This window comes from Dermacentor albipictus, chromosome 1, assembly GCF_038994185.2.
Source record: "Dermacentor albipictus isolate Rhodes 1998 colony chromosome 1, USDA_Dalb.pri_finalv2, whole genome shotgun sequence".
In the NCBI taxonomy this organism is placed as follows: domain Eukaryota; kingdom Metazoa; phylum Arthropoda; class Arachnida; order Ixodida; family Ixodidae; genus Dermacentor; species Dermacentor albipictus.
Genome location: NC_091821.1, coordinates 489,346,705 through 489,374,541, shown reverse-complemented (window position 1 = coordinate 489,374,541; position 27,837 = coordinate 489,346,705). Strand labels below are relative to the sequence as shown.

The 27,837-nt window shown below is 44.8% G+C and overlaps 1 protein-coding gene across 1 annotated transcript in view; it reads right to left on the bottom strand.

The window, feature by feature from the left end:
* Nucleotides 1–7,422: 7,422 nt before the first annotated feature.
* The window catches only part of LOC135911785 (glucose dehydrogenase [FAD, quinone]-like), an 83,290-nt gene continuing 62,875 nt past the window's right edge, over nucleotides 7,423–27,837 (bottom strand). The window contains exon 10 of the mRNA XM_070531753.1: nucleotides 7,423–7,511. Coding sequence (XP_070387854.1) covers nucleotides 7,423–7,511 — 89 coding nt within the window. The remainder of the gene's footprint in view (nucleotides 7,512–27,837) is intronic.

Genomic DNA, 27,837 nt, shown 5'->3' with positions numbered 1-27,837 from the left:
TCCCAAGAAAGGCGTCAGGCAGGAGGATATGATCTCTCCAATGCTATTCACAGCGTGTTTACAGGACATATTCACAGACCTTGATTGGGAAGAATTGGGGATAAATGTTAGTGGAGAATACCTTAGTAACTTGCGGTTTGCTGATGATATTGCCTTGCTTATTAACTCATGGGACCAATTGCAATGCATACTCACTGACCTGGAGAGGCAAGGCAGAAGATTGGGTCTAAAAATTAATCTGCAGAAAACTAAAGTAATGTTTAACAGTCTCGGAAGAGAACAGCAATTTACAATATGTAGCGAGGCACTGGAAGTGGTAAGGGAATACATCTACTTAGGGCAGGTAGTGACGGCGGATCCGGATCATGAGACGGAAATAATCAGAAGAATAAGAATGTGCTAGGGTGCGTTTGGCAGGCATTCTCAGATCAAGAGCAGCAGGTTACCATTATCCCCTAAGAGAAAAATCTATAATAGCTGTGTCTTAGCAGTACTCACCTACGGGGCAGAAACCTGGAGGCTTACGAAAAGGGTTCCACTTAAATTGGGGACGACGCAACGTGCTATGGAAAGAACAATGAATGGTGTAACGTTAAGGTATAAGAAAAGAGCAGATTGGGTGAGGGAAGAAACGCGAATTAATGACATCTTAGTTGAAATCTGGAAAAAGAAATGGTACATGGTCATGACATGTAATGAGGAGGGAAGATAAGCGATGGTCATTAAGGTTTACGGGCTGGATTCCAAGGGAAGGGAAGCGTAGCAGGGGGCGACATAAAGTTAGGCGGGCGGATGAGGTTAGGAAGTTTGCAGGGACGACATGGCCGCAATTAGTACGTGACCGGGGTTGTTGGAGAAGTATGGGAGAGGCCTTTGCCCTGCAGTAGGCGTAACCAGGATGATGATGATGATGATGATGATGATGATGATGATGATGGGCCTTGAACACACGTAAGTGTGAGGTGTTGTGCGCGAAGCCTTTGCGTATATTGGCAGCTATTTTGACGTTCGATATCTGCTAGTCTATATTGCGGCTATATTATAAACGCGGACCGGCAACATTGTACACAGTATGGAGAACAGACAAATACCACTTGTATTACCGCACAGTAATCCTAAACTGTGGTCTTCGTTTACGCACGTCGTTAACCGTGACAGGACAGTATTTTGATAACTGCAAGTACTGTCTACGTCGTGCCTAAAAGTATACCTTGCCAGTGTCCAGTAAATGGGGCGTAATATTGTGAGCAGCTTCGGCCGTAGCATACTAGCCAACGATCACACAGAGACAGTTCGCAGAATTCTTGAGTCATGCCTTTTGCCTCAAGGTGCAAAACAAAGATATTCATGTATCCATTTCAATAGCTAAGCACACCTCGATTTGCCGCTGCTGTGGCAGCCCACGAATGCGGACAGCAATGTCGTTAGGGAAACAATAGGGGGCACCTTAATGAAACTGACAGGTGGAAATCAAAAGCCGTCCATGACGGCGTCTCTCGTAGACGCTGTACGATTCGGACGCTATGAATGTTTGACGACTGAACAAAAGCTGCCGCGGAGTGCTTCCGACAATCGCCCAAGCCGAATTACTCCGCAGCATAATAAACACGTGTGTCTTTCGAAAAGCCTTTCAAAAGGCCAGAATGAATCATTGCTTCTCGCGTCTAAAGGCTCTTAAGATGATGTCATTTCCAGCCGACGAGCGAGTACGCTTTATCACGAACACTGCTAACGCCGGCTGGACGAGCTTTGTGGTGAAGTTCAGTGCGCAGGGATAGCTTTTCATTCTTTTATTTTTGTTGTGCGGGTGTCATCATTACGTGAAAGCGGGAAGTTTGACAAGTTTGAGGTCACTCACACGAACTAAACCCTCAGGTCCAGAAAAGCTGGATACGATCCCGAGGTATGACGTGTCCCAGTGGCTGTCTTTCGCCGACCTAAAACGTTTCCTTATTGGTGCGTTCGGCCTAGAAACTAGAACGAGAAGTTTGACAGACATAGTAGCTCAACAAAAAAGGTTACGTTCCTTATTCTGCATATAGGTGGGCACGCGTATGTGTGAGAGGAGAGAATAAAAACATTTCAATTACTTGGCTCGTGCAAGCTAGCAATGTGAGAAACCTTATGCGTCCATGGCTTCCCATAGGAACAATTTACTTGTAAACGTCAGAACGCGCCAGTTCGCCTTTCCTTCCCATGAGGCGGCTAGCAATTTCCTACTTTGTGAGACATTTCGTCGCCCTACGCGAAAACTGCACACCACCGCCAGCTAGAACATTTGCACGGCAACGTTAGGGGGATGTCTTTTTAACAGATCTCGCTTCAAGAATTCAACAAGCGGAATATACAAAAGTAGATAACGTGCGATTTCAAAGTTTACGTGACATTTCATTGCGGTGTTTGTCTTGAGTTTTCACATTTGCCTTTGTAAAAAAACGTGAACCATGAATGCAAAAAACATGCGTAGAAGGCCATATGAAAGAATTAAAGATTAAAAAAATTGTTTTGTGAGCGTTGCTCTTGGAAAATATATCAACGCCAGGCCACGCTCCGTATGAAAAAACAGCGCGGCTGGTACATTAAAACACAATGGTTAATATTGTAAACATTCTGAAATAAGTAGCAGTATGTTCAAGCTCGCTGGAAGCACCGTGCCTACATATGAATGTTGCGTCAAGGTAATGGCCATTGGGCAAGCGGCGGTAAAATAGCCACGCAGGTTGGTCACACTTACATTGATGTTGATACGTAGGGGTATGTGTATGCGTCAAATTAAGGTTGGACATTATGGGGCTTTGTGTGCCGAAACCACAATCTAGTTATGAAACAGGACATAGGGGGACTCCGGAATAATTTGGACCAGCTGGGGTTCTTCAACGTGCACGTAAATCTTACTGCGCGAGCGTTTTCGCATTCCGTCCTCATCGAAATGTGGCCGCCATGGTTGGGATTCGATCTCACGACCTCGTGCTCAGTAGCACAACGCCATTGCCAATAAGCGACCATGGCGGGTGGAATTAGGTACTGTTTTGCTGCAAGACTGACATGGTGGTGCAGGTTACAAAAGGTGCAGAACAAATTCACTTGACAGAAAACGCTGTCCTGATATCGTGAAGTGTGGTAGCGTAGACAACAGAGATAAATAGCAGTACAGGCCGCGTGATATTTCAAAGAAACATATATGGCAGATTTATGACCCATTCTAACATTACATTAGTCCCCTGTGATGACACGGGTGGTTGAAGCGAATTCCATATACGGCGCTAGCCCGCTGTAGCAATTATAGCTACTAGATAGGGCTGCGCCATATACAACATCACTACATTGTACCAAGGTCCGCTATCTTGGGCTTCAATGTCATGCAGGAAAGCCACTTATTTATGCACAGAAGCATTCGCGCAGCACTGCCAGCAGTGCTTTTTTTGTTTATTTCAGTCCTCATTATGTCACGAGTACAAGACGATCGCTCATATAAAGGTTACGAGCCTGGATTTTACGCTTGCATGCCTCATTATCCTCTGGTCAGGTACCCCGGGGCATGGTGGCAACGTCTGTGAGCGTTTCCGATTTCTATACCAAACGTCAATAGTAATACTAAGCTTTCATAGAATATATATAATGCTCATTAGGCATGTATGTATGCATGGCTGCATCAGGCATGTATGTATGCAAGCTAAAATACGTGAATACATGTATTTAAAGCAACAGCGCTGTCACGTCCAGAATTTCGTGTTTGTAGAGTATGAAACCTGAATCCGATCCACGTGAATCACGCGAGAAATTCCGTGCAATTATACATTGTTTGCTTTTGAGCACAGTTTGGAAAGGCCACTTGGAAACTAAATAATTGATGCAAATATAACAATGCGATGAGCAAAATTATCAAATAGAGGAGTATAGTTCTTATAAAACAAAAAAGAAAATCACATCGCAATTATAATCGCTCTTGACCTATTTCTGCAAACGCTATATGTGCTGCAAGAACACTCAAGAATAAAGGTATATATTTGTTTTAAACATTCCTTTACAATAATATTCTTTCAAAATTTAATGTTTCTCAAAGCGATGTCACATACGTGCAGCCGGTCGTATAACTTTTCTCTGTATGTTTGTTTATGACGGTATTCCTTATTTAATACATTACGTACTGTTACGCACTTGCTAATCCAGAGCGCCAAAGTAAATGCGCATTCATTTTGTTAGAACTTATCGCATTTATTTCTTTAATATTCAGAAAACTTCCGTAATTTCGTTTTATAAACGACAAGAATATCCACCTAATACGTACATACTTAATGACGAGGTCGCTTCTTCAGTGGAATCCCTGAAATATTTAGGACTTAACACCACCCGTGACCTCACGTGGCCATCACACGTCACACACATCACAAACCAAACTAACCGCACCCTTTGCTACCTACGACGTAATATCGCACTCCGCCCCTGCCCCGCTCCGTTAAGTTATTAGCCTATCAATCTCTTGTAAGTCCTAAGTTAGAATATGTGTGCGTCATGTGGGATACCTTATAAAGACAACCTTAGGAAGACAGGCGAGTCGGTACAAAATCGTGCAGCCAAATTCGTCTTTTCTGACTACTCATACCATACAAGTGTCACTCAGTTGAAATCAAAGGCTAGTCTCCCAAAACTATACTGGCGCCGCAAAACATTCAGACTTCACCTTTATCATAAACTCTACCATACCCTCCCTCCTGACCACACTCTTATCAAACCAACAAACCGTCTTTGAAGCCGTATCAGCCACATAAAGCAATCTACCCGCCACATGTTCGGACAACTGCTCATCTTTATTCCTTCTTTTCTCAAGCAGCCATCAATTGGAATAATCTTCCAGTCAGTATCATTATTCATGACGATCCTGCGCGTTTTAGGTCCGCCATTGAATAATTTGCCTGATTGCGTCATCTGCTCGTATTATTTGTAGACTTATCTTAAGCGTATTTCTGTCGAGAGCTTAATATGTTTATCGATACGTCTGCCTGTTTTTTTTCTTTTACTTATTGCGTTCCATACCTAGAAAAATGTTACTGGCACCTTTTGTGCCCAATACGTTCAACACTTGTCCATTGTCATATTTAATACCGGCAACGGCGGCCGCATTTCGCTGGGGGCGAAATGCGGAAACTCCCGTGTACTTAGCTTTAGGTGCACGTTAAAGAACCCCAGGTGGTCGAAATTTCCGGAGTCCTCCACTACGGCATGCCTCATAATCAGAAAGCGGTTTTGGCACGTAAAACCCCATAATTTTTTATATTTAATATGTTTGCGTGTTTTTCTTTTGCGGTTTCCTATTTCCTAACCTGCGGATTTGCTAAATGTTTTAGTTTTTACGTTTTTCTTTGTTGCTGCTTCTCTTCTAACTCATTTCAGCACTTACTGCAGTGGTATTGTGTTTCTGCTAATTTGTATGCTCACCCACCCCTCAGGTATAACCCCGCCAGTAGGGGTATTTGAGGTATTGTAATTAAATAAATAAATAAATGGCTGATGCTTCAAAAACGGTTGAGAAGCGAATCCATTGGCAGAGTGAAGCACGTTTCCACATTGCGAAGGAATCCTGCGGGCAAGGCGCACGGAATGACGAGAGCGGCCGCCCCGAAGATGGGGGACGCTGCTGGCGTTTTTGCTGGAACAGTGACCTCAGGCCATGAGACGGGAGATCACGTAGGTGACGTTGCTGAGGTGCCTGACCGCGACAAACGGGGTTTGTATTGTGGGCAAATATCACGCTTCAAGTTTGTTTCTTTGGTGATGTTGCAGTTACATTTCTAAGGACAAGTACCGAAGGAGCTCAAAGAGTTTATAAAGAATTCACAGTCTAACCTCCTATAGATACATGATAAGAATACTAATGTAAAGAAACCAAGCCAAAAATTAAAGTGCGGACATATGAGCGATACCGATAATAATATTTAGGTTCATTTATTATTTTTAACAAACGAATTACGTACATATTCATGATATTACTGAGTACTTGAAGCGCAAGAAAGTGAGCAGGCAGGAAAACAACATACAGCATAACGTCAATAATCAACTTGACACGTGACACAGCTGTATATTATTTGCCTAAAATATAAGCTAGATAATAAAAAAATAAAACTTCAAACTGGCATGTTGACAGTTCATTAGGAAACTCCAATGCGTCCCTGAATTCCCGAACAACATATTTATTGTGCGCGTGGCATCAAGAACGACAATTTCACTGAGCGATAATTTCATTTCAGAGAGTGAAGAACTCCAATATCCACTGAGGCTGCTCAGTGACTTTCACGTTGCGGGGCTAAGCACGAGGTCACGGGATTAAATCCCAGCCATGGCGGCCGTATTTCGATGGGGGCGAAGTGCAAAAGCGCCCGCCCTGTACTGTGCTGAGCGTGCACGTTAAAGAACCTGATGTGGTCGAAATTAACCCGAAACTGTGGCGTGTCTCATAATCAGATCATCGTTTTGTCAAGTAAAACCTCAGAGTTAAAACAAAAAGAAATTCATATTACTGTGAACGAAAAGAGAGTTGTAAGCTTACCGTAATTAGTCCTCACAGCAAGGAAGGGAGGGTGGGAGGGTTATCCAGTCCCCTGAAATAGGCCGCACTCCTGCAGAGCCATACCCAAAAGCGCAGCGTTTCCCTTCGCGTACGGCAGATTTCGATGTCGGTCGTCATAGCGAGCCACATCTCGATGTTGCGAGACTAGCGCCCGGAAAGAGGCAATGCACGAGGTATCCGCAGCACAGCAGAGCGGCTCCGACCACAAAAAGGCTCTACTATAAACAAAAACGATATCATACGCACTATGTGGTGAGCGGACGCAAATTAGTTAGCGTAAGCAGTGGCCTCATGCCCCACAGTATTACAGGACTGCACGATAAGTGGTAGTATGTCAGAGCTTTGTGACTCGAATACACATACACGCAAGTTCGTCAGGGTCAAGCTAGCGTATTCAGCAAACTCTTTCGCATGGGTTAGAAGGACAAATCTTGGCAGTTGAAAGACGCAGAAGGTGTTCGACGACTTCGGGTACAAACTGACAGCCATGACCAGCGGTGATACGAGGAGGAACATTGCGCAAGATGGCACAGCTACGTAACACTGCTCCAGTTGGCGGAAGCTTGAACGCGCTCTGACAAGTGATTGCTATACCATTTGGTATCAGTTATGATTTGGCATTAGCAGAAATCAGCGGAAATGCTCAACGCCTTCAACATCGAAGAGCACTACATTAGGTGTGTGACGGGGGTCTAACGGCGTTCGCGCGGTGCACTTGTGGGTCGCAGTGCAACACGCACTGTAGGTCGTGACATGAGCTTTTATTGAAAGGCAGCAAAGTGATTCTTGATTATTGGATTCTTACTCTTGGACCGAATTGTCTTCAATAATCATGGCGGCTGCTCGGTGTCCCATCATCATAAGTGGCGCATTAAGGTTTCCAGCCGGAAGGTCAGGCATCGATGAGGCATCCACAACGCGTAGTCTTTTAATACCGCCGAGGACCCTGCGACACGTGTGCAACGATACAAGATTAGAACGAGTACCTTTAGCATTTCATCGAGTAGGTTGCGTCACACTAAATACAAAAGAAAATCACTTACCTCTATCCCTCCCTTAAATAGAGAAACCCCTCTTAGCAGATATACGTGCGTTGTAGAGTCATTTGAGAGCGCCCCCCCCCCCCCTACACACACACAATAAGATGCAGAGCTAAAGGAAGAGAAGAAGCGATGAGAAGGTTTGCAGTAACACGCAAACAATAAGAAACAAAGAACCTAACGTCAGCAGTTGCAAAGTTCACAAGCAGATTGTCGTCTAGTAAAAAAAAAAAGTCGTTTCCGTCCAGTTATTTCTTCTACATTTGCGTTCACATCCGTTTTCACGGGTTTCGGTTTGTACTTCTGTAGATGATGAGCATGTATTCGCAACTGCGAATGGTCGTCGGTACGCCTGTAGCGTATTTGCCTAGCCGAGTTCACGGCCGTCTGCGCACCTGCGATTCCAGGACTACGAGGACAGAGCCGTTTAGAAATCGCTCTATAGTGAGTTACCCATTGCGATCAGGAAAACATATCTCTCGCGGATAAATCGTAAAAGTTTTCAGGCATGTAGGACTCGCTGGGCTGCACTTGTCGGCGAGAAGGTAGCCTCGTCTTCTATGGGATTATCTGACTGAGCTATATCGAATCCTCGGTTGCCATAGTCGAAAGTTCGAATCCCTCTATAAGGGTTTTTTTTTTTTTACGATGGTGAGCTTGAAATTCACCTCCTCCAGCGCACAACAGTTGCAGCCTTGGAGTGGCGCCAATCACCGGCAATAGGTGCCGAGAGCGAATGGGGTACTAATCCAGGTACAATCAAATTAGGAAGGCCCACTAAGCTTCAACAAGACACTGCCTCACCAAAACAGGAATTGGCCTCCCTGGTACTTTATTCGGCCACCCGCTGCCAAATGGCTCACCCAATTACCCAATGTCCCTCAGTCCCCAGCAGCTGCGGAGCGCCCGACCAAGGCCGTGGTCAAACCTGTAATGTAGCACAGGGTGCTAAGAATCTCTGGGTCCCGACAGGCCGCCATTGAAAACTGACCCTTGCAACGTTTAACAACCGAAACCTCTCGAGTAAGGCTAGCTTAGCAGGACTCTTTGATGGACTATCAGACATTGTTTCGTATATCGGCTTTAGTACGATTAGAAGAACTGGTGAGGCTTATACATTGCTAAATGAAGCACATGTCCTCTGCTATAGAGGTCTACTAGATAAAAAGAAATGCTGGGTAGGATTCCTAATACATAAGGATTTAGCGGGCAATTTTGATGAATTCTACAGCAATAATGAGAGGGTAGCTGTAGTCGTAATCAAACTTAATAAGAGGTATAGGTTAAACGTAGTACAAGCCTATGCTCCAACATCCAGTGCCAATGATGAGGACTAGATATCATCGTAGAATTCGCAGAAAGGAATGAGCTTCGAATAATGAACACCTTTTTTTTAGGAAGCGTAGCAACAGAAAGTGGACCTGGAAAAGCCCTAATGGTGAAATGAAGTTTACTTCATAGTTTCTGCTCATCCCTGCATAGTGCAGGACATAGAAATGATAGGTAGGGCAAAGGGCAGTGATCACAGGTTAGCGAGAGCTAGGATCCACCTTAATTTCCAGAGAGAAAGAGCAAAATTGATCAATAAGAAACAGGTCAACCTAGAGGCAGTAAGGGTTAAAGCAGGCAAATTCAGACTGGTACATGCAAACAAATATGCAGCCTTCGAAGAGAGAGATCATGATGACATCGATCTAATGAATGAAACCGTAACTAGGCTGGCTTCTGAGGCAGCAATTGAAGTGGTAGGCAATTCACCAAGGCAACCGGTAGGCAAGCTCTCCCAAGTAACAAAGGACCTGATAAAGAAACGACAAAGAATGCAAGTGTCCAACTCAAGAGATAAGATAGAAATCGCGGAACTGTCAGAACTGATCAACAAAGCGAAAATAAGTGAGTTTCGAAACTGTAACGTGGGAAAGACCGAAGAAGCCATAAAAAATGGACGCAGCCTGAAATCCGTGAGAGAGAAACTTGGCGTAGGACAAACCCAGATGTATGCACAGAAAGATGCGCAGAGAAATATCACCAAAAATCTCGAAGATATAGTAAAAGAAACGCAATAATTCTACACTGACCTGCACAATACCCAGAGGAGCCAGGATACCTCCATTAGAAACCGTAATGAACAGGATACAGAAACTCCTCCTATAACTAGCGATGAGATCAAAAGGGCCTTACAAGACATGAAACGAGGAAGAGTGGCAGGATAACATGGAATAACAGTCGATTCAATCAAAGATGGAGGAGACATAACGCTTCAAAAACTGGCGACTCTTTATACAAAGTGTCTAGCGACTGCAACGGTTCCAGAAAACTGGAAGAATCCAAACATTATACTAATGCACAAAAAGAGAGACGTTAAAAAATTGAAAAACTATAGGCCCATTAGATTACTCCTAACATTATATAAAATATTTATCAAAATAATCTGCAACACAATAAGGGATACACTGAACCAAGGGAACAGGCTGGCTTCAGGAAGATATACCTCACAATGGATCAAATTGATGTAATTAATCAGGTTATCGAGAAACCCCCAGAATGCAATCAGCCTCTCCACATGGCTTTCATAGATTACGAAAAGACATTTGATTCAGGAGAGATACTAGCAGTCATAGAGGCATTACGTAATCAAGGAGTGCAGAACCCTTACGTAAACACGTCGAATATAAGTAGAGAGGTTCCACAGCTACCTTAATTCTACCCACAAAAAAGCAGGAAGATACCTATAAAGAAAGGGGTCATACAGGGAGGCACAATCTCTCTAATGCTATTCACTGTGTGCGTGGAAGAAGTATTCAAGCTAATAAACTGGGAAATCTTAGGAGTAAGGATCGACGACGAATATCTCAGCAACTTTTGGTTTGCCGATGACGCTGTTCTATTCAGCAACAATGCAGACGAGTTACAATAAATGATTCAGGACCTTAACTGAGAGAGTGTAAGAGTGGGGTTGAAGATCGATATGCAGACGACCAAGACAACGATGAATAGCCGGGCAAAGAAACAAGAGTTCAGGATCGGCAGTCAGCCCCTAGTGTCTGTGAAGGAGTGCGTTTAGCTTGGTTAATTAATCACTGGGAACCCTGATCATGAGCAGGAAGTTCATAGAAGAATAAAATGGGTTGGATCGCATACAGCCGACATCGTCAGCTCCTGACTGGAAGCTTACCGTCATCATTGGCAAGGAAAGTGTACAATCAGTACATTTTACCAGTGCTAACCTATGGGGCAGAGACTTGGAGACTGACAAAGAAGCTTGTGAACAAGTTAACGAACGCGCTAAGAGCTGTGGAACTAAGTTTGCTAGGCATAACATTAAGAGACAGAAAGAGAGCGGTTTGGATTAGAGAGCAAACGGGTATAGACGATATTCTGATTGACATCAAGAGAAAAAAAAAAATGGAGCTGGACAGGTCATGTAACGTGGTGGTTAGATAACCGTTGGACCATTAGGGTAAGAGAATGGGTACCAAAAGAAGGGAAACGCACTCAGGGACGGCAGAAAACTAGGTGGAGCGATGAAATAAGGAAATTCGAGAGCGCTAATTGGAATCGGTCGGCGCAGGACAGGGGTAATTGGAGATCACAGGGAGAGGCATTAATCCTGATGTAGACATAAATCAGGCTGATGATGATTATGATTAGAGTCATTTTTTTATTTATTTAGAGACTGTCAGGGACATGAATTAGGCAAGTAGGTACAACCTCAATTATTACGACAGTAAAAGCAATAAAAACAATATAAGCCATTTGATAACCACTAGAGGAATGCTGTCTCGAATGGTGTCAACGCGGCGCGGAAGACGATTAGAATGTAAAAAATGTACTGCGAGTAAATTATTCACGATAGCTCTTAGTGTTTTAAAATGGATTACCAACTTTATGATTCATCGATATCAAAAATGGAATAACCCTCCCGACTTTCCGCTCCACGCAATACAGCCAGCCTGAAGCAATTTCTCTAACAGCTTTGAAAGCATAGTGGAGCTGCATACTTTGTATTCATATTAAATGTAGAATTGACGTGGCCAACTCCCGCTGGCAAGGATATCTTGAGGTTTTTAATTATTTTTCTAGTATCTGTCGGGTCTAAACAAACAGACTGGTTCGGGAGAGATTCCCGAATTCCGAAGGATGCTAAGGCATTTAGGACGCTAAGACATTATTTTCTATAGATTAACGCGCCGACCGGTATTTGAAGAGTTATATTGTTCGTGGTCATCCAATATTGTCTCGAACTTTCAGTCAACATGAGAAAGCTGAGTTTATCTACTCATACGTCTTTCGCGAGTTTTATCGATATTAGCGCGATTGCGATGATCCTTAATTGCTACATCCTCCTTAAAAGGAAAAAAGGGCATGGTCGCACAGGCCCGAAAGGTAATCAATGAAACTATAGAAATCACGTGCAATAGTACTCGTGGGATCTGTTACAAAGTAGAGGGTGCAATCCACGTTGACTGGGTAATAATTTATGTAAGGTTTAAATCATAACACAAGGTCAATGGATTGCTGCGCTCAGCAGAAAACAAAGTGAAGTGCGGAAAAGCAGTTGACGAAATATTATGCGGGGAATTAACATCACCAGCAGATGACGTAGGAGCATTTGGGTAACATAGTGCAACTTAATAATTAGCATCATCAAGGGGCTGTATAACGCAAGACTATCCCAATATCTTTTTATTCCAATCTTCTGACGTCAAATTTGCGTAACCGCCGACGCAAGCATCGGGCGGTCAAGGTTGGGGCAGTCAACTTTTGGAGCAAAATGACCGATCAAAGCCTTGTGACATCACTGTCACTGTGTTAACAAAAATCATCAACTAGAGAAGCAGTTCGTCACAACACAACAGCTGCCGTACTAATTACAACGCCGTACAGCCGCCCACCGCGTAGCAGACGGATGGATGGACGGATGGATGTTATGAGCGTCCCCTTTGGAAAGGGGCGGTGGGTTGTGCCACCAAGCTCTTGCTACTATGCTGCCTGATATCCTACCTAGGTTAACCAATGAAAAAAGAAAAGAAAAAAAAACACTACGAACTAACACGTCCAAATTTTCTGATCCCCTATTGCGAACTGTGTTTTTGTACGTCTCCTTCTTTTGTCGTTTCCCGACTTTTCTTCCACCAATCCTCCGATCGCCTCTTACTAATGTCTATTGCGGACCTGTTTGCTTTACCACTGCTCCCGCTTAACCCAAAGGCTTCAAGGAGGCCAGTGGTGCCTAAATCAACCGCTGGGTAGACGTCTCCACAATCTAATAAAATATGCTCCGTCGTTTCCCTAGCTTTACCGCAGCAAGCACATGCTTCTTCTTCCTTCTTATATCTCGCTTTATAGGTGCGCGTTCTAAGGCATCCCGATCTCGCTTCGAAAAGTAATGAGCTTCCCTTTGAGTTATCATAAATGGTTTCTTTCCTGATTTCGTTTTTTCCTCTTAAGTAGTTACTCATCGCACACGAACAGGTTATAAAAGCGCCACCTACGGCCGTCGGTTGAATGAAAGTGGGCGCAAGCTGCTCCCATAGAAGCCGGATATCTGTGCAGGTCTGGAGTTCCAGTAGGTCGTGGTCGCCACCATACTGAGGGACGCGGGGGATCGCGTTGATTGCGCGTCGTCTGAATCTAATCACGTCGTCTGCGCCTGCGTCCCTGCACATGGCAGCGACATGGGGACCCCCTTTCCGTTGCCGATTTCTATAGTGTTTCCAATTATTGTACGAAACTCTATGCCGGTTTCAATGCATGGACGCTATGGTGAGCTTTTTTTCCAATTTATCAAATTCCTTTTTTTCGTGTGTGGAAGCCTACTTATTAGCCCCGAGAACGAACAGCAGGGGACGCGGCGAGCACCGCTCACGTGACGTCAGGGCACGGACTCGCGTCTGTCGTGTGCTGCACTTCGGGCGGTGTCCGGGCGCCTTCTGCGCTGTTTCCGTTTGTTCGCTCTTGTTCCATGTGCTCGTATACTTATGGTGGTCGCCTCAAATGTATTTTTACCACGTCTTCATTCGCAAAAATGTATTCAATAAGCTTGTTTCCTAGATGGCTATACATTTCTCAAAGCCAGTCGTGCCAGCCCAAGGAGCGCAGATCAGCCCATTGCGGGTTTTTCATGCGTCGATTTGCACTTTGCAGCCGCAGGTCGCGTGAATATTACAAGCACAACCGCAAAAACATGGCATATAAGAATCCACTTAGGATCGCGTACATGCCATGGCACATCAAGTATGCCACAAACGCAGGCTATATATCACTTCCACAACATTTACCTTGATTTTAAACCGCTAAAACATGTTTGCACATGACGAGTAGTTCATTGTAAATATCGAATTTTTGCATTTTTTCCCGGAAACGCTTGGCAGTAACACGATGACTTAACTAACTTTATATATGCCACTGGCATATGCCACTGGCAGTTCAGATTCTGCCAGTGGCATATGCTTCTTTATGTGCTTCTCAAAATTAGGCGGTTCTTCACCGGTTAACTTTACATGGCGGTAATTTGAAGTAAACATAACTGAGGTTTACAGCTGTTTGCAACATACGAAAAGGAATGTACCAATATTATCCTCCTTCCCGTACTAGACGTTCAACTCAAGCGGTTTACGGGTGCTTGTTGCTTGAGGAACAGACATGACAAATCTGTTTGGCGAGCTGACGCAGGCTATCCGGCCCAAATATTTTTAGTGTAATGTGCCTTTTGTTGCGTATGGTTGCAGCCAGAATGAAGCCCAAGCGTCATTCATTAGTAGTATGGGCCATATTAGAGATATCATTATTCCCCAGTGTAGGTCAAGAATCAAGTTAATTCACGTAAGGCTTTTGGTGTCTTATAAATGTTTGCGAGGTTCTGTTTCATGTACTGACGAAAGCGAATAGTTCGCAGTTTGTATATTTAAACAACGTTGGATCGAGACATGGTGAAGCGGGAGCTGTTTGGTTTTTCCGTTCCCGGACAACCTAAGCTGCACTGCAGTGCCTCGAGTGTATTTGAAGCATTGCAATTGGCGCTGTAAAAAACTGCTTCATGGTTTCAATTCGAACTTGTAGTGAACCGATGGGTTTCGCGAAGAATGCGTTCCCCGCCATGACGCTCTATTATGAAGAGCACGTTAAAGGCGTTATGCTTCTAACGGAAGACAGAGTGGGAGCTCTGCTCGTCTGCTACCAGGTTTTCGTTGAGGACTGTGCCGCATGAAGCAACCGGTTTTCGCCAGCAGAGCTCGTATCCCGCAGTTCACTGCGGTCACCCCAGCGTATGCTCCGCGAATCACGAAAAGGGCGCGGGGAAGATCCAGTTCCGGTCGAGTAGGTTCTTAAGCTACTAGAACCATTAAGGAAGGCGCAGAGGTTGTGAGAAGAGACTATATCTATACCCCAGCATAGGTCCAAGGTGTATTACGACCGGACAGCCCAGCAAGGGCTTGTCGATTAGAAGTCGGCGATAAATAATGATTCTGCCACCATCGCAGAAAAACAAGCTAGATGTGCACTAGGAGGGTCTCACAACCATGGTTCAAAAACTGTCGGACGTGAACTAGGTTATAAGCCTCCCTGAAAAGCGGAAGGTACAGCAGGTTTATCACTGTAATCTGCTCACGCCTTACAGGGAACGAGAAGCAGTTGTATGTATGATAGTAAACGTTACCGAAGAGATTCCAGTGGAGCCTCCGGGGCTCATGTCAGTCACAAACGGAGAGACTAGGGAACAACAAATTTGGAACGAGCCTCTAAAACGCCGCTGGAACCTGAACAAATGACCGAGTTGCAGCAAATCATACAGGAATTTCAGGAGTTATTTGTGGATATGCCAAGAAGGACATTGGTTCTTACAGACAACATCAAGCTCACTTCTTCAGAGCTGGTACGTTCAAAAGCTCATCGAGTGTCACCGCGCTAAGGCGAGATTATGGAAGCCGAGGTGAAAAAAATGTTAAGAGTAGCTGTGATCCAGCCTTGCGAGATTGACTACACCTTTCCTTTGATATTAGACGAGGTAGCGGGCAAGGATTCGCGTCCTTGCGTAGATTACCTAAGGCTAAACGCGATCAGTGAAGATCAGATCTATCCTATACCAAACATCGAAGAGCGCATCGAGAAAGTTAGTAGCACCCGATTCATTTTCACACTGGAGCGAGTTCGAGGCTTCAGGCCGGTTGCGCTCACCGAGTGGGCCAGCAGATGTGCCGCCTTCATATCGCGGTTGGGAACGTTCCACCCTAAAGCACTGAGCTTCGGTTTGATAAATGCACCGCATTGTTTTTCAAGCCCTATGGACAAAGTGTTCCGACGAAAGGAAGAGTTCGCTTTGCCTTCCTTAGATGATGTCGTGATATATTTGGCATCTTGGTCGGAGTATATGCCACATCTAATTGCAGTGTTGGCCGGAGTGCATGAAGCAGGCTTAACCTTCAAGGCCCCGAAATGTCAAATGGCGCAAGCGAGAGTGATATTGCTCGGTCATGTAACCGTACAGGGCCGTCGCCGTTTCTCTGAGCTAAAGGTGGCTGCGATACCAGATTTCTCGCAGCCCCGCACAAAGTCTAATATCCGAGCTTTCTCAGGGGTCGCAGCGTACTATCATCGGCACATTCCGAGGTATTCTGAACAAGCTAGTGTTATAACTAACGCTCATCGAAAAACTGAGCCACGGAGGGCCCTTTAGGACAAAAAAAAATGAAATTGCCTTTCAACACCCAGAAGAGCACGCTGACGAGTCAGCCCGTGCTAAGATCACCGGACTATAGAGGGGCTTTGCGGTTCAGCTCCGTGCGAGTGAGCGAGACATGAGCGTCGTATTACGCCAAAAGGGACATAGCGAGGAGGAACACCCGGTCCTTTACGCAAGTATGAAACTGGCTAGTCTAGAACAGTGCCACTGAGAAAGAGCGTGTATGTCTCGTATGGGCTGTTCAAAAATCGTCGTGCTATCGTGCGTACTCGAGGGTCGTCATCGAAACGAATCGTCCTCTCAAATGGTTGCAGACAACGTCTTCCAAAAATTGCCTCCTCCTGCGCTGCAGTCTCACTTTGCAGCAGTATTCTTTCGAGATACGATACAAAATGGGGACTCTCAATGGCAATATAGAAGGCTTAAGTCAAAGCCTCTAGATGGAGAATGAGCCTCGAAAGTTTTGTTAAACTCTTGTTTTTTTTCCTGACGTACGATTTAAAGGGTCTTATTTTGGTTCACTCAGTTGGGTTAAGTAATGTCTTGTGAAGAGTACGACAAATTTATGTTTGTAAGTGGTGATGATGTAACATGTCCGGCAAAATTCTCACTATTGAGTGGGAAATAAGCCTGGCGGAGCTCATTGAGAATTTGCCTGGCGCTTGCTAACTGAGAGGTTAAGTCTTGGTGTAGTTCTAGCAGACGCATGCTGTGAATGGGAAACTGCTGCAGACCCTTCGGAGGTATTTAGACTCTGACCGGGACGTTGGGCGACGTTGGAGAACGGCCACAGTGTTTCATGCTCAAGATAGCTGTGCAACAACTGATAACAGCTGCAAGCGCCAGCTGCGAGATCCCTCCGGCCAGGGGATGCCATGCCCTGCCCAGCGGGATCCCCTTTGGTGGCGGGGTAGTCAGTTACAGTTCACTTTGTACGGCAGTGAATGGAACGAATGCTAAACGCATGGGAGAGACCTGGCGAACCGTCACACTCGTCAATATAAACACACTTGTCCTCCACGTGTGTGCGAGGGTAGCATGCGCGGAGTGTGAAAAATCCAACACTCCTTTGGATGCTCAACCCGTCTCCATCAAGGGGCGGACTCTCCGCGTGGCACTCCGTCTGTGTTGCCCCGACATGTCCTCACAAGGCCCTCTGCAGTGGGGGTAGCGAAGAAGGAGAATGCCCGGATTGTAGAGAGTACTGGCGGCGAGAAGGTACGGTGTCGCCATCTGTAGGAAGCGCCCTGCGTAGTATGAGGGATAACGCAGCGCGCTCCTCATATGTTTGGCTGTCGGCGCTTAATAAAAGCAGCACGCTGGAGCCCTCCTGGACATTTCTGCAACTACTCTGAAAACGACAGTTTTGCTGTCAAAATAATGTTCTTGGGCAAACAGAAAGCACAGAATCATTTGCTGGCACCATTTCTTTACCGAAAAGGTGTAGTGAATGCCCACTACGCGTGGTGGCCGGAATGGAGTCCCCCAAACAGGCTTCTTGCATGAATGGTAGGAAGTCGCTGAGAGCAAATAATGTGAAATATGTTCTTGTACTGGGCTGCCTGTGTAACGAAACGGAGCATAACAGAACGAAGCCTCAAGGCGGTGATCGCACGGGTTCGTAGCGGCCGATTGCCTGTCTGCATGCGTGTTCGCGCACAATGTTTCGCTTTCGCGGCGAGCACGTTTTCGCACCATGCCGTGAGCGTCAGGCCGCAGCACATGAGCATTTGACCGTACACAAGCAACCAATGTTGTGTGGACGCTATCAGATCTGTTCAAAAATATGTTTGTTTTAACTAGACACTTCGACGCCTGCGGAGACTTTTGATGTGCTGTTGGGACGATCCAATATTTTGTTTCTAAATTCGTGGACATTTTATTATCATTTCTCATTGTATAGCACCGTATGTTTATCGGTCTTCTCAGAGAGCAATTTTCCGCTGCTAATTTTTTTTTTTAATTCAGTACATTCAAAGCTCGGTGCTAGCACAAACCTGAGCACATGCCATGCCTTTTTATTTTTAATGTGCTTCTGACCGTTCTCTGTCAATTCCAGTGAACTTGCCAGTATGTAGCATCAACATGTTCATAGATAAAATTCGTTACGGTAGCCGAGAAGAACGCGCGGGCGAGCATCCCCATAGGCTCCGTACAGTCAAGTTTAAAACTACTCTCGCGCCATCTACCGCAGCGATGCGACAGTACTGAGAAGGCGGCTCCACGGCTCGGCCGGCTCGACTGGTATTAATTCACGCACACCGCACTTCGTTACGGCCACGGGTGGGGCCGTTTTGCTTTGTTAATTGGCCCTCCCGTTTGTTTGTGTTTTGGGGGGAAGGGGGGGGGGTGTACGCCTTGCGACAATGCAGTGGCATGCGCTTCATGGACAAGCGTCGAAATTAAGGAGGTACGAAAAAGAACAAGTAGAACCGGCGATACTGCTGCGTTAGAATCATAGCCACGAAGGCAGGCCCGGGATAAATTGGTACATGTTTTCGGGCAGGTCTTACGAACTAGAACGGCGATAGAAGTGGATGGCAGCTGTCAGGATAGTAAAGTAAGCCAGCTTCTGCCATCATATATTTGTGAAAATGGTTTGTTTTGTAAATCGTGCTACAAGTGCGCGTTTCGCTGCTTGTGCAACGCCAGCTGTAATGGCCGGGTGAGCTGCTCAACATTTAAAAACATTTGCCACGACTGTGCTGAATGGACAGCTGCTTAGTGTAGCCTTAGCATTTGGCATGATCAGGATAACATTGGCGTGTGTGATGAGCGGTACTTTATGCCGAGGAAGCTTATTTTATGCTGGCGAGCGCTAATTCCTAGACGATATTCGTTTCGGCTGCTGGCGCCAAAGGCGCAGTTTCACATGGTGGAATTTTTCTTGAGACTTTACATTTGCAAAATTGCCTTGCAAAAGCAAAGCGCATATGTAAAGAAGCGAATTCGCAAGCGAAATCCGACCTTGTGAAACTGGCATAATGAACCTCGATAATTGTACAAGATGAAGGACGAAAACTCGTGTCTCATAAATTACGATCTCCTGGTTAATAAATGTCATTTTTCATTTGCATATGGCTCCAAATAGGTCCCAAACGCCAGGATATGATCTAACCATTTCGACAACGGAGAAAAAAGCACAATTGAAAGTCATCTTGACAACAACCCGAAGCTTTTTCCTGGCGTTAACGATGTGAGGCACGCTGACGAGAATAATTTGACGATTTGACCAATAGAAAGGACTGCTAAATAAAGGCTCGTTTGTCTCACTAGCTGCGCGAAGAGACTTCTAGTTATGAGCACGTGAGTCAATAGCATGGTTCTGTGTTGAGCAGTGAGCCACGACAGACCGCTTACAACTGCTTCATAATTACAAAGCTTTCGTCCTGTTACACAGTCACTTTCAATCAAGATCGCACCCAACCGGATCAAATTTCTCTACTTTGATCAAGCGTGGTAACTGCTACAAGGCCCAACAATTTGAAACGAATTAGTTTAGCTCACTCAGCAATACAATAATAATGACAGTCTACAAACGCGATCTTGAAGCTCGAACTTGATGCCCGAATCGTGATAGACTAAACGCATATCGAGCAAAATCGCAATCAAAAGTGACCATCCAGCTGTGCCTGGCGGGGATCGAGCTGTATGGCCATCTGAAGCAAAAACGTCGCATTTTGACGTAATAGTTCTGCGGAAACCCGCAAGGTGGAGAGTAGTAATTATTAAAGGGAAAATCAGACATCCATCCGTTCGTAACAAATGCTACAATGGAAACTCATGCGGGTTCCTCAAAAGAAAAGCCTCGTAGTTGAAGAAAAATTCATCCCTGGTCCGGTACTCGAACCCAGGACTACCGCCTTTCCAGGGGCAGCCTTTCTACCATCTGAGCTAACCAGGCGACTAGCAGATGGCAGGGCGAAGTCGAATTTGTCAACAACTCGAAGCAAAGGCAAAATTTTGACGTAATAGTTGTGCGGAAGTTCGCAAGGTGGAGAGAAGTAAATAATAAAGGGAAAATCAGACATCCACCCTTTCGTAGCAAATGCTACAAAGGAAACCCATATGGGTTCCTCGAGAGAAAAGCCTCGCAGTCGAAGAACAGCAGTGAATAGCGTCCCGGACCAGGGCAAATTTTTCTTCAACTGACCGAGGCATGGGTGTGACCGAGGCATGGGTGCCGTTTATGCCCACTGCTGTTCATGATGTACATGTTGACTACGGAAAGGGTGCCGGGGGAAAGTAAAATCGGATTTAATCTGTCATCAAACAGGGGGTACACTAGCAGAGCAGCAGCTTCCAGGTTTGCTTTATGCGGATGACATTGTGTTGCTAGCTAACAAGCAAAGTGATATGCAACGTCTGGCTAATATCTGTGAACAGGAAGGCAAGAATATAGCCCTGAATCTTAGCGTCAAAAAATCAGGTGTTATATTACTCAATCAAAACAGTGAACAGACAGTGTCGATTCAGGGCCAGGAAATACCTCAGGTAAAACCATATAAATACCATGGCATATCGATAAACGAAGGCGATGGATATCTGCAAACACAAGAAAAGAAAATTAGAGCAAAGGGGAAGAGAAATACGGCCATAATGGAACACAAAGCGCTATGGGGCTACTATAGGTTTGAGGTGCTTCGGGGTAGGTGGACAGGTGTAATGGTTCAACGATAAACATTTGGAAATGCGATTATTTGCTTGAAATCAGGGGCACAATCAGGACTCGATGGCAACCGAAGGTCAGGGGGACGCCTCGCATTGGGCGCTCACGGGAAGACCGCAAGTAATGCTGTTTTGAAGTTTTGAAGTGAAGTTTTGAAGTGAGAGAAGCTCACAGTAAAGTTCTGAGGGACATCGAAGAAAGTAAATGGGTTGAAAGAGTTGTTACGTATTTGCACAGGAACAACATTGATTTACAATGGAGGAAAGGAGCTAGAAAGCTCACCATCAAGCATGTGACCTGTATGGTGAGCAGCCTGGCAACAAAGAACATCAAGTGGAAAGTAAGCGAGGCTGAGATAATCTCATGGGTGGCGGCAATGGAAAAGAAACCTATGAGTAACTCCTTAAGTGGAAAAAAACGAAATCAGCACACAAACAATTTATGATAACTCAAAGGGAAGCTTATTACTTTTCGAAGCGAGATCGGTATGCCTTAAAACACGCACCTATAAAGCGAGATATAAGAAGAAAGAAGAAGCATGTGCTTGCTGCGGTAAAGCTAGCGAAACGATGGAGTTTGTTTTCTTAGGATGTGAAAATATCTGCCCAGCGTTTGATTTAGGCATCTATGCCCTCCTTGACGCCGTTGGGTTTAGTGACAGCCGGGGGAAAGTAACCGTGCCCGCATTAGAGATTAGTAAGCGGCGATAGGAAGATTGGCGGAAGTATGGAAACGACGAAGGAGAGAGGCGTGCAAAAGAAAGTTCACAATAGGGGTTCAGAAAGGTTGGTTATGGGAATTCATCGTGGGTTTTTCTTTCCTTGCCTTTATTTTTTTTGTGGATAGATAGGACACTGGCCAATATAATAACAAGAGCTTGGTGGCGCAACAACAGGGGACGCTCATAGCGCTCCACAGGGGACGCTCATAGCATCCGTCCATCCATCTGCTGCTGTCAGTGGCGGCACCTGTTCACTGGATGGAGCCTAAACGCGCTGTCTGCCACTCACTGAATATCGCAGCCCCGGCGGCATAGCAGAAATATTCCTCGTGGAAGTGTTGGCTGCCCACACGTCTTGTAGTCGATGGCTGCTTCTCGCTTGTAAGTTTCACGATCCAAGCTTCACGCAGCTTCTTGTCCTGCGGGCTTCGTCGCGTACCTCCGGCACTGCAGCACCGATGAGTAGCCTAACCATGTTGGGCGCCTTCAAAGGCAGCCAGTACCCATTATAGTGCTTGCAAGTGTTCTCAAGCAGACAACAAAAACGGGAAACCCTCTCCACATAATCATAACCGCTGCGCAGGTGGGACTCCAAACCTTCGTTTTCAGCTTGTTTCAGCGCTTCAGAAGCAGCCGACGCGTTCGCTGTGTTCATGTGATCCCTCATATCACGTCACGCCGACGGCAGCGCTAGCTTTTCCAGTGGTAGAGCTCGTCTCGAATAAGAAAACCAGCGAGTCATCGCATCTTCTCTCCTTGCGTGCAGGTGCGCGCACGCTGAACGTATTTTTTTATAGTTTTTTTCTTTGGAGCGCACCACTCACCCGTAGCGATGCATTAAAGTTCAGTTGTCTGTTTTTCAGTCACCTATATTTCCCTGCCGACACCCTCTCGGATGTTGAGCTGGTTCGAGCTCCAAGCTGACGCTGCTGAAGATTCACAAAACCGCGTCTCCTTAAGAGGAAGCTATTGCTCGGGTGTTCCTATCTAAATACATGTAAAAGGAGAATTCGCTTTTCTCGGCAACCACTGCACCAAATTTGACGAAGTTTGTTGCATTTGAAAGAAAAGCTTAAACTCTAGTGACTGTTGGTTTCGAATCTTTAAGTTGGGTCGTCAATTTTTATTAAAAATTGACAAAAATCGAAAATTTTCAGAATACGAAACTATCAAGTTTACAACTCTGTAACACAACAACGAAACATGATAATACAATTTGTTGAATCGCATCTAAAGCGGACAAAATTGGTATGTTACACATGAATGTAGAAAAAATGTAGTAGGGAGATACAATTTTTCCAGACCCTTTGTTACCAACGTAACAAGTTTATTTAAGATGTAAAATCACAAATCGACTTTGTCCAGTTTGATAGATCTAATGGATGCCGTTCACAGAACCGCAATATTAGTTCTTGATGCAGAGCTATGAATTTGTAAACTTCGTGCTTCTATTTTTTTCAAACGGTCAAATATTTGAAAATTTTTAAAGACAATTCAAGCCCTAAATCCAAATTGTGCTTGGAACAGTTACTAGACTTTAACTTTCTCTTTCAAATGCAACAAATTTCATTAAGATCGGTCCAGGGTTTATCTCATAAAAACGTTTTTGCGTTTTACATGTATTTGAATAGGCCGCGTCAGAGTTGGGCCTGAGCTAAAGCTTCCTCTTAACAAAGATCCGAAAAGGGACGACGGGCGAGCGTTCGACTCTCGCTTTCTCTTTCTTGCCACCTATGTACTTAAGAGGCACGCCATGTGATAATCGTAAAAGGTGTTTTTAGCAGCGTTCACCTGTGAAAGAATACTCGCCGATTTTGAATGACAGAACCTTGGTGCGAATACGAAAGTTCAATAAGCTGAGCTGTACGTGAGAAGGAAATGAAAATAAACTAAATAAATTTTTGAATTCGGATGATGCGTTTTTTCGCAGTTCGGCTATAGAACAAAGCACATAAGTGTTTTTAGGAAAGTTGGGATGTAAACGGTGAAAATGCTCTGCGCAGTTCTTATTCTGCGGCTGCGTTATTGTGTGATGTATAGAGACAGAGAAAGCGGCGACTGGTATAGATCCTTCGTAGCAACTGTGTTGTCAAGCTCCGCGGCCATTGCGCCATTCGATGCGACATCAGGCAGTGCGGTGTTTTCGCTTTCGTGTGAACACGCATAGGCCAGCACTGTCGAAAAACCAGGACACGACCCAGACACCCGAAACTGACGATCCTACGTCAATAACCTATGCTGCCTGCGTCAGGTCGTGCAAATATCGCGTGCTTTGACATGTTTCCTGAAATATACTGCGTACACACGAAGTGTCGAAAATAGCAGTAAAATTAAAGACAATGATAACAGTTAAGGCAACACACATTATGATATCACGTTACTTAATTTTGTGCTTGTTCTGACATTCTGGCAGCGGTTGTGGCAACAGGAACACAGACTGACCAGCGTTCTTTGTATCCGCAGGCTTCTATCGTCGTCTTCGACTCCCCGTGACCAACGTACCGCTATCTGCTTCCACGTGTGTCCACCCGGCCTACAGCAGCTGCGCCATTCAAGAATCTCCGGTGCTATCGGAACCAGCGTTGCGCTTGCGCCACCAGCCCACCGTGAGAAAAGGATATAAGGAGGCGCAGCGGTACCGGCACCTTATTCTGGCAGCGGTTGTGGCAACAGGAACACAGACTGACCAGCGTTCTTTGTATCCGCAGGCTTCTATCGTCGTCTTCGACTCCCCGTGACCAACGTACCGCTATCTGCTTCCACGTGTGTCCACCCGGCCTACAGCAGCTGCGCCATTCAAGAATCTCCGGTGCTATCGGAACCAGCGTTGCGCTTGCGCCACCAGCCCACCGTGAGAAAAGGATATAAGGAGGCGCAGCGGTACCGGCACCTTATTCTGGCAGCGGTTGTGGCAACAGGAACACAGACTGACCAGCGTTCTTTGTATCCGCAGGTTAGTCATATGCGTATGTATCGTTGTCATTTGTGATTCCAATATTGCTGCAGCCGCTGCCAAACATTGCTGCTGAACTTGTGTTAACTTGTACTGCCAAGCTTGCGTCGTCTCGTGCGGCCTTCCGGGTGTGGTCGGTGAACAATGCCTACAAATGCGGAGCTTGCCAAAAGAATTGATGACATTGAATCTAAGCTTGGAAACGTAAGCGAAAAACTTCTTGATGACATTTTTGGGAAATTTCTGCTGAGGGCGAACAATTCGGGCATAGACGTCGTAGAACTTAAGCAAAGAACTGACAGTTTAGAAACTAGCGTTGAATTTCTAAGCAAACTCGTCGAAAAGCTGAGCGCCGAAAACAAAGAGCTGAAATCCGAAAACAAAGCTTTACAAGCAAACAACAACACTCTCACAAAGAAGGTTGGCGAACTGGAGCAATATTCTCGATTAAACAACGTCGAGATTAAGGGCATCCCTTGCACGCAAGGAGAGGACTGTGTGACAGTCATACAAACTATTGGCAACAAAATTGGCTGCCCAGTAACCGCCAGTGACCTCGACGTTGTTCATCGTGTTCCTACTAAAACAGAACATAAGAACATCATCGCTCGCTTCTGCTCGAGAACGAAGAAAGCCGAGTTCGTCGCGAAAGCACGAAAAGCTAGACTCTGCCTGAGTGATATTGGCCTCGCAACAGCAAAAGAGAACCCTGTCTTCGTTAATGAACATTTAACACTTGAAAACAAAGCTCTCTTTTCCAAAGCCTTGGGTCTGAAAAAAACGAAGAACTGGAGATTTCTGTGGACAGAAAACTGTCAAATCAAGGCCCGGAAAACAACTGAAAGCCGCGTCTTTCGCATCGCAACCGAATCCGACCTTTCAGTAATAACCTAACTCTAATCAACCTTTGCGCCACACCTGTCCCGTAGGCAAATCTCACAATTTCGACCTATCTCACAGTTAACCAGTTAAACAATCTTCTTTCAAATCATCAGCGATCTGTCTTGCACTTGAATGCGCGCAGTCTGCGCAAGCACTTCGATGAATTCTCCGATCTCGTTTCTTCATTCACCTTCCCATTTTCAATCATCGGAGTATCTGAAACTTGGTTGAGCGACCATGATAAACACCTTTTCTGTTTTTCTAGTTTTGTTCCTGAATACTCCAATCGTCCGTTCAGCAACCATGGCGGCGCAGCGCTGTACATCTATTCAGATATTACTTACAACCGAAGAAACGATCTTAAACTTAATGTAACTAATTGCGAAGACGTTTGGATTGAACTTAAAAATGACTTCCTCAACATAGACAACAAAGACCTAATAATTGGTTGCATATATCGTTCACCCTCGTCATCAGCAATAGACTTCTGTACTGCTCTCCATAAAGTCATGGGACTACTAGCAGATGAAAACAAAAATGTAATAATTATAGGTGACATCAACATTAACCTCGCTGATAGTACGTCTACTAATGCTTTACATTATTCTGATCGTTTTAACAGCTTTGGTTATGAATGTTTAATTAAGATACCGACACGATGTGCTAACCACCCCATAGGTACATTAATTGACCATGCATTATCAAATTTAGCATATCCACCAGACGCAGGTGTTATGATGACCGACATAACTGATCACTATCCTATATTTCTAAATTTTCACTACACTCATGGCTCCGAAAAAATCACGTACACGAAGTTTATATTAGACAAACAATCATTCCTTGACGCCGTGTCAAACCTTGACTGGTCCCCCATCTTTTCTACAAATGATCCACAAAAAGCATTTGCACTGTTTATCTCTATGCTTAAGTCATGTGTTGATCGTCATTCCGTTCAAGTTAAATGCAAGAAGAAGTACGCGTCCCCTCAAAATCCATGGATAACAGATAAGCTCTTAGCTTTAATGTGCAAAAAGGATAATCTTTATAAGAAAACCAAACGACAACCATTTAACAAGAATTTAGCAATCCGGTACAAAAAGTTTTCTAACCAACTTTCTGCCACATTGAAAAAAGCTAGAAAAACATGGTACGAAAGGAAAATTTTGGAATGCGATAAAAACGTAAAAAAGAAATGGGAAATTGTTAACTCCTTCTTAAACAGGGCAAATAATCGCGAAGCTATAACAGAAACTGCATATCAGGGTATCGTATACAAGACCGCCAAAGAAATAGCTGATGCGTTTGCTGATTTCTTCTTTAGCAGCGAGCTACAGCCACCTGCGCATGACAATCCCGTGCCCCAGCGCCTGCCCCATTCTTTCTTTTTATTTCCAACTACATCTCAGGAAGTTCTAAACATTATAAACAACATGAAAATAACCGGCGCCGGCATCGATAAATTACATCCTTCCCATATAAAATTAATTGCACCCCTAATAAGTGATGTCCTTGCAGACATAATCAACGTCATGTTTAAATCAGGCAGTTTCCCACAAGAGCTAAAACAAGGCAAGATCACCCCAATTTTTAAGAAAGGTGACCGCTCTTTAATTTCCAATTATCGCCCCATCTGTGTATTACCATTCTTTAGTAAGGTAATCGAAAAGCTAATAGAAAAACGTTTAACTAATTACCTTACAAAATTTAACATTCTCTCACCATTCCAATACGGCTTTCGCTCTGGTTACTCGACCGAACTGGCTCTCATTGCTCTAACCGATCAACTAAAACTAGCTATCGATGAAGGGAATTATGCAGCGTCAGTGTTTGTAGATTTAAGCAAAGCGTTTGAGAAAATAAATCACCGCATCTTATTTCGTAAGCTTGAATCATTGGGAATCACCGGCCCAGCGCTCTTGTTACTGCAAGATTACCTAACAGACAGAATGCAAGTAGTAACAATTTCAGCCGTTCATTCTAAAACCATGTTCACTAATATTGGTGTGCCCCAGGGTTCCATATTGGGTCCGCTTTTGTTTTTATTATACGTGAATGATCTGCCTAACTGCCTGTCCTTTTCGAAATGTATACTTTATGCAGATGATACTACTATTATTAATTCCAATAAATGTATTACAACCTTAGTATCTAACCTTAATAGCGACTTACACAGCCTGATGGAGTGGTGCCAAACTAACCAGCTACAGATAAACCCGTCTAAAACAAAATTTGTTGTATTCACTTCCCACCAACGAACACTTCACTCCATTCCTCCTATCTTATTAGGCGGAAGTCCTATCACTGCAAGTTTTTCATGCAAT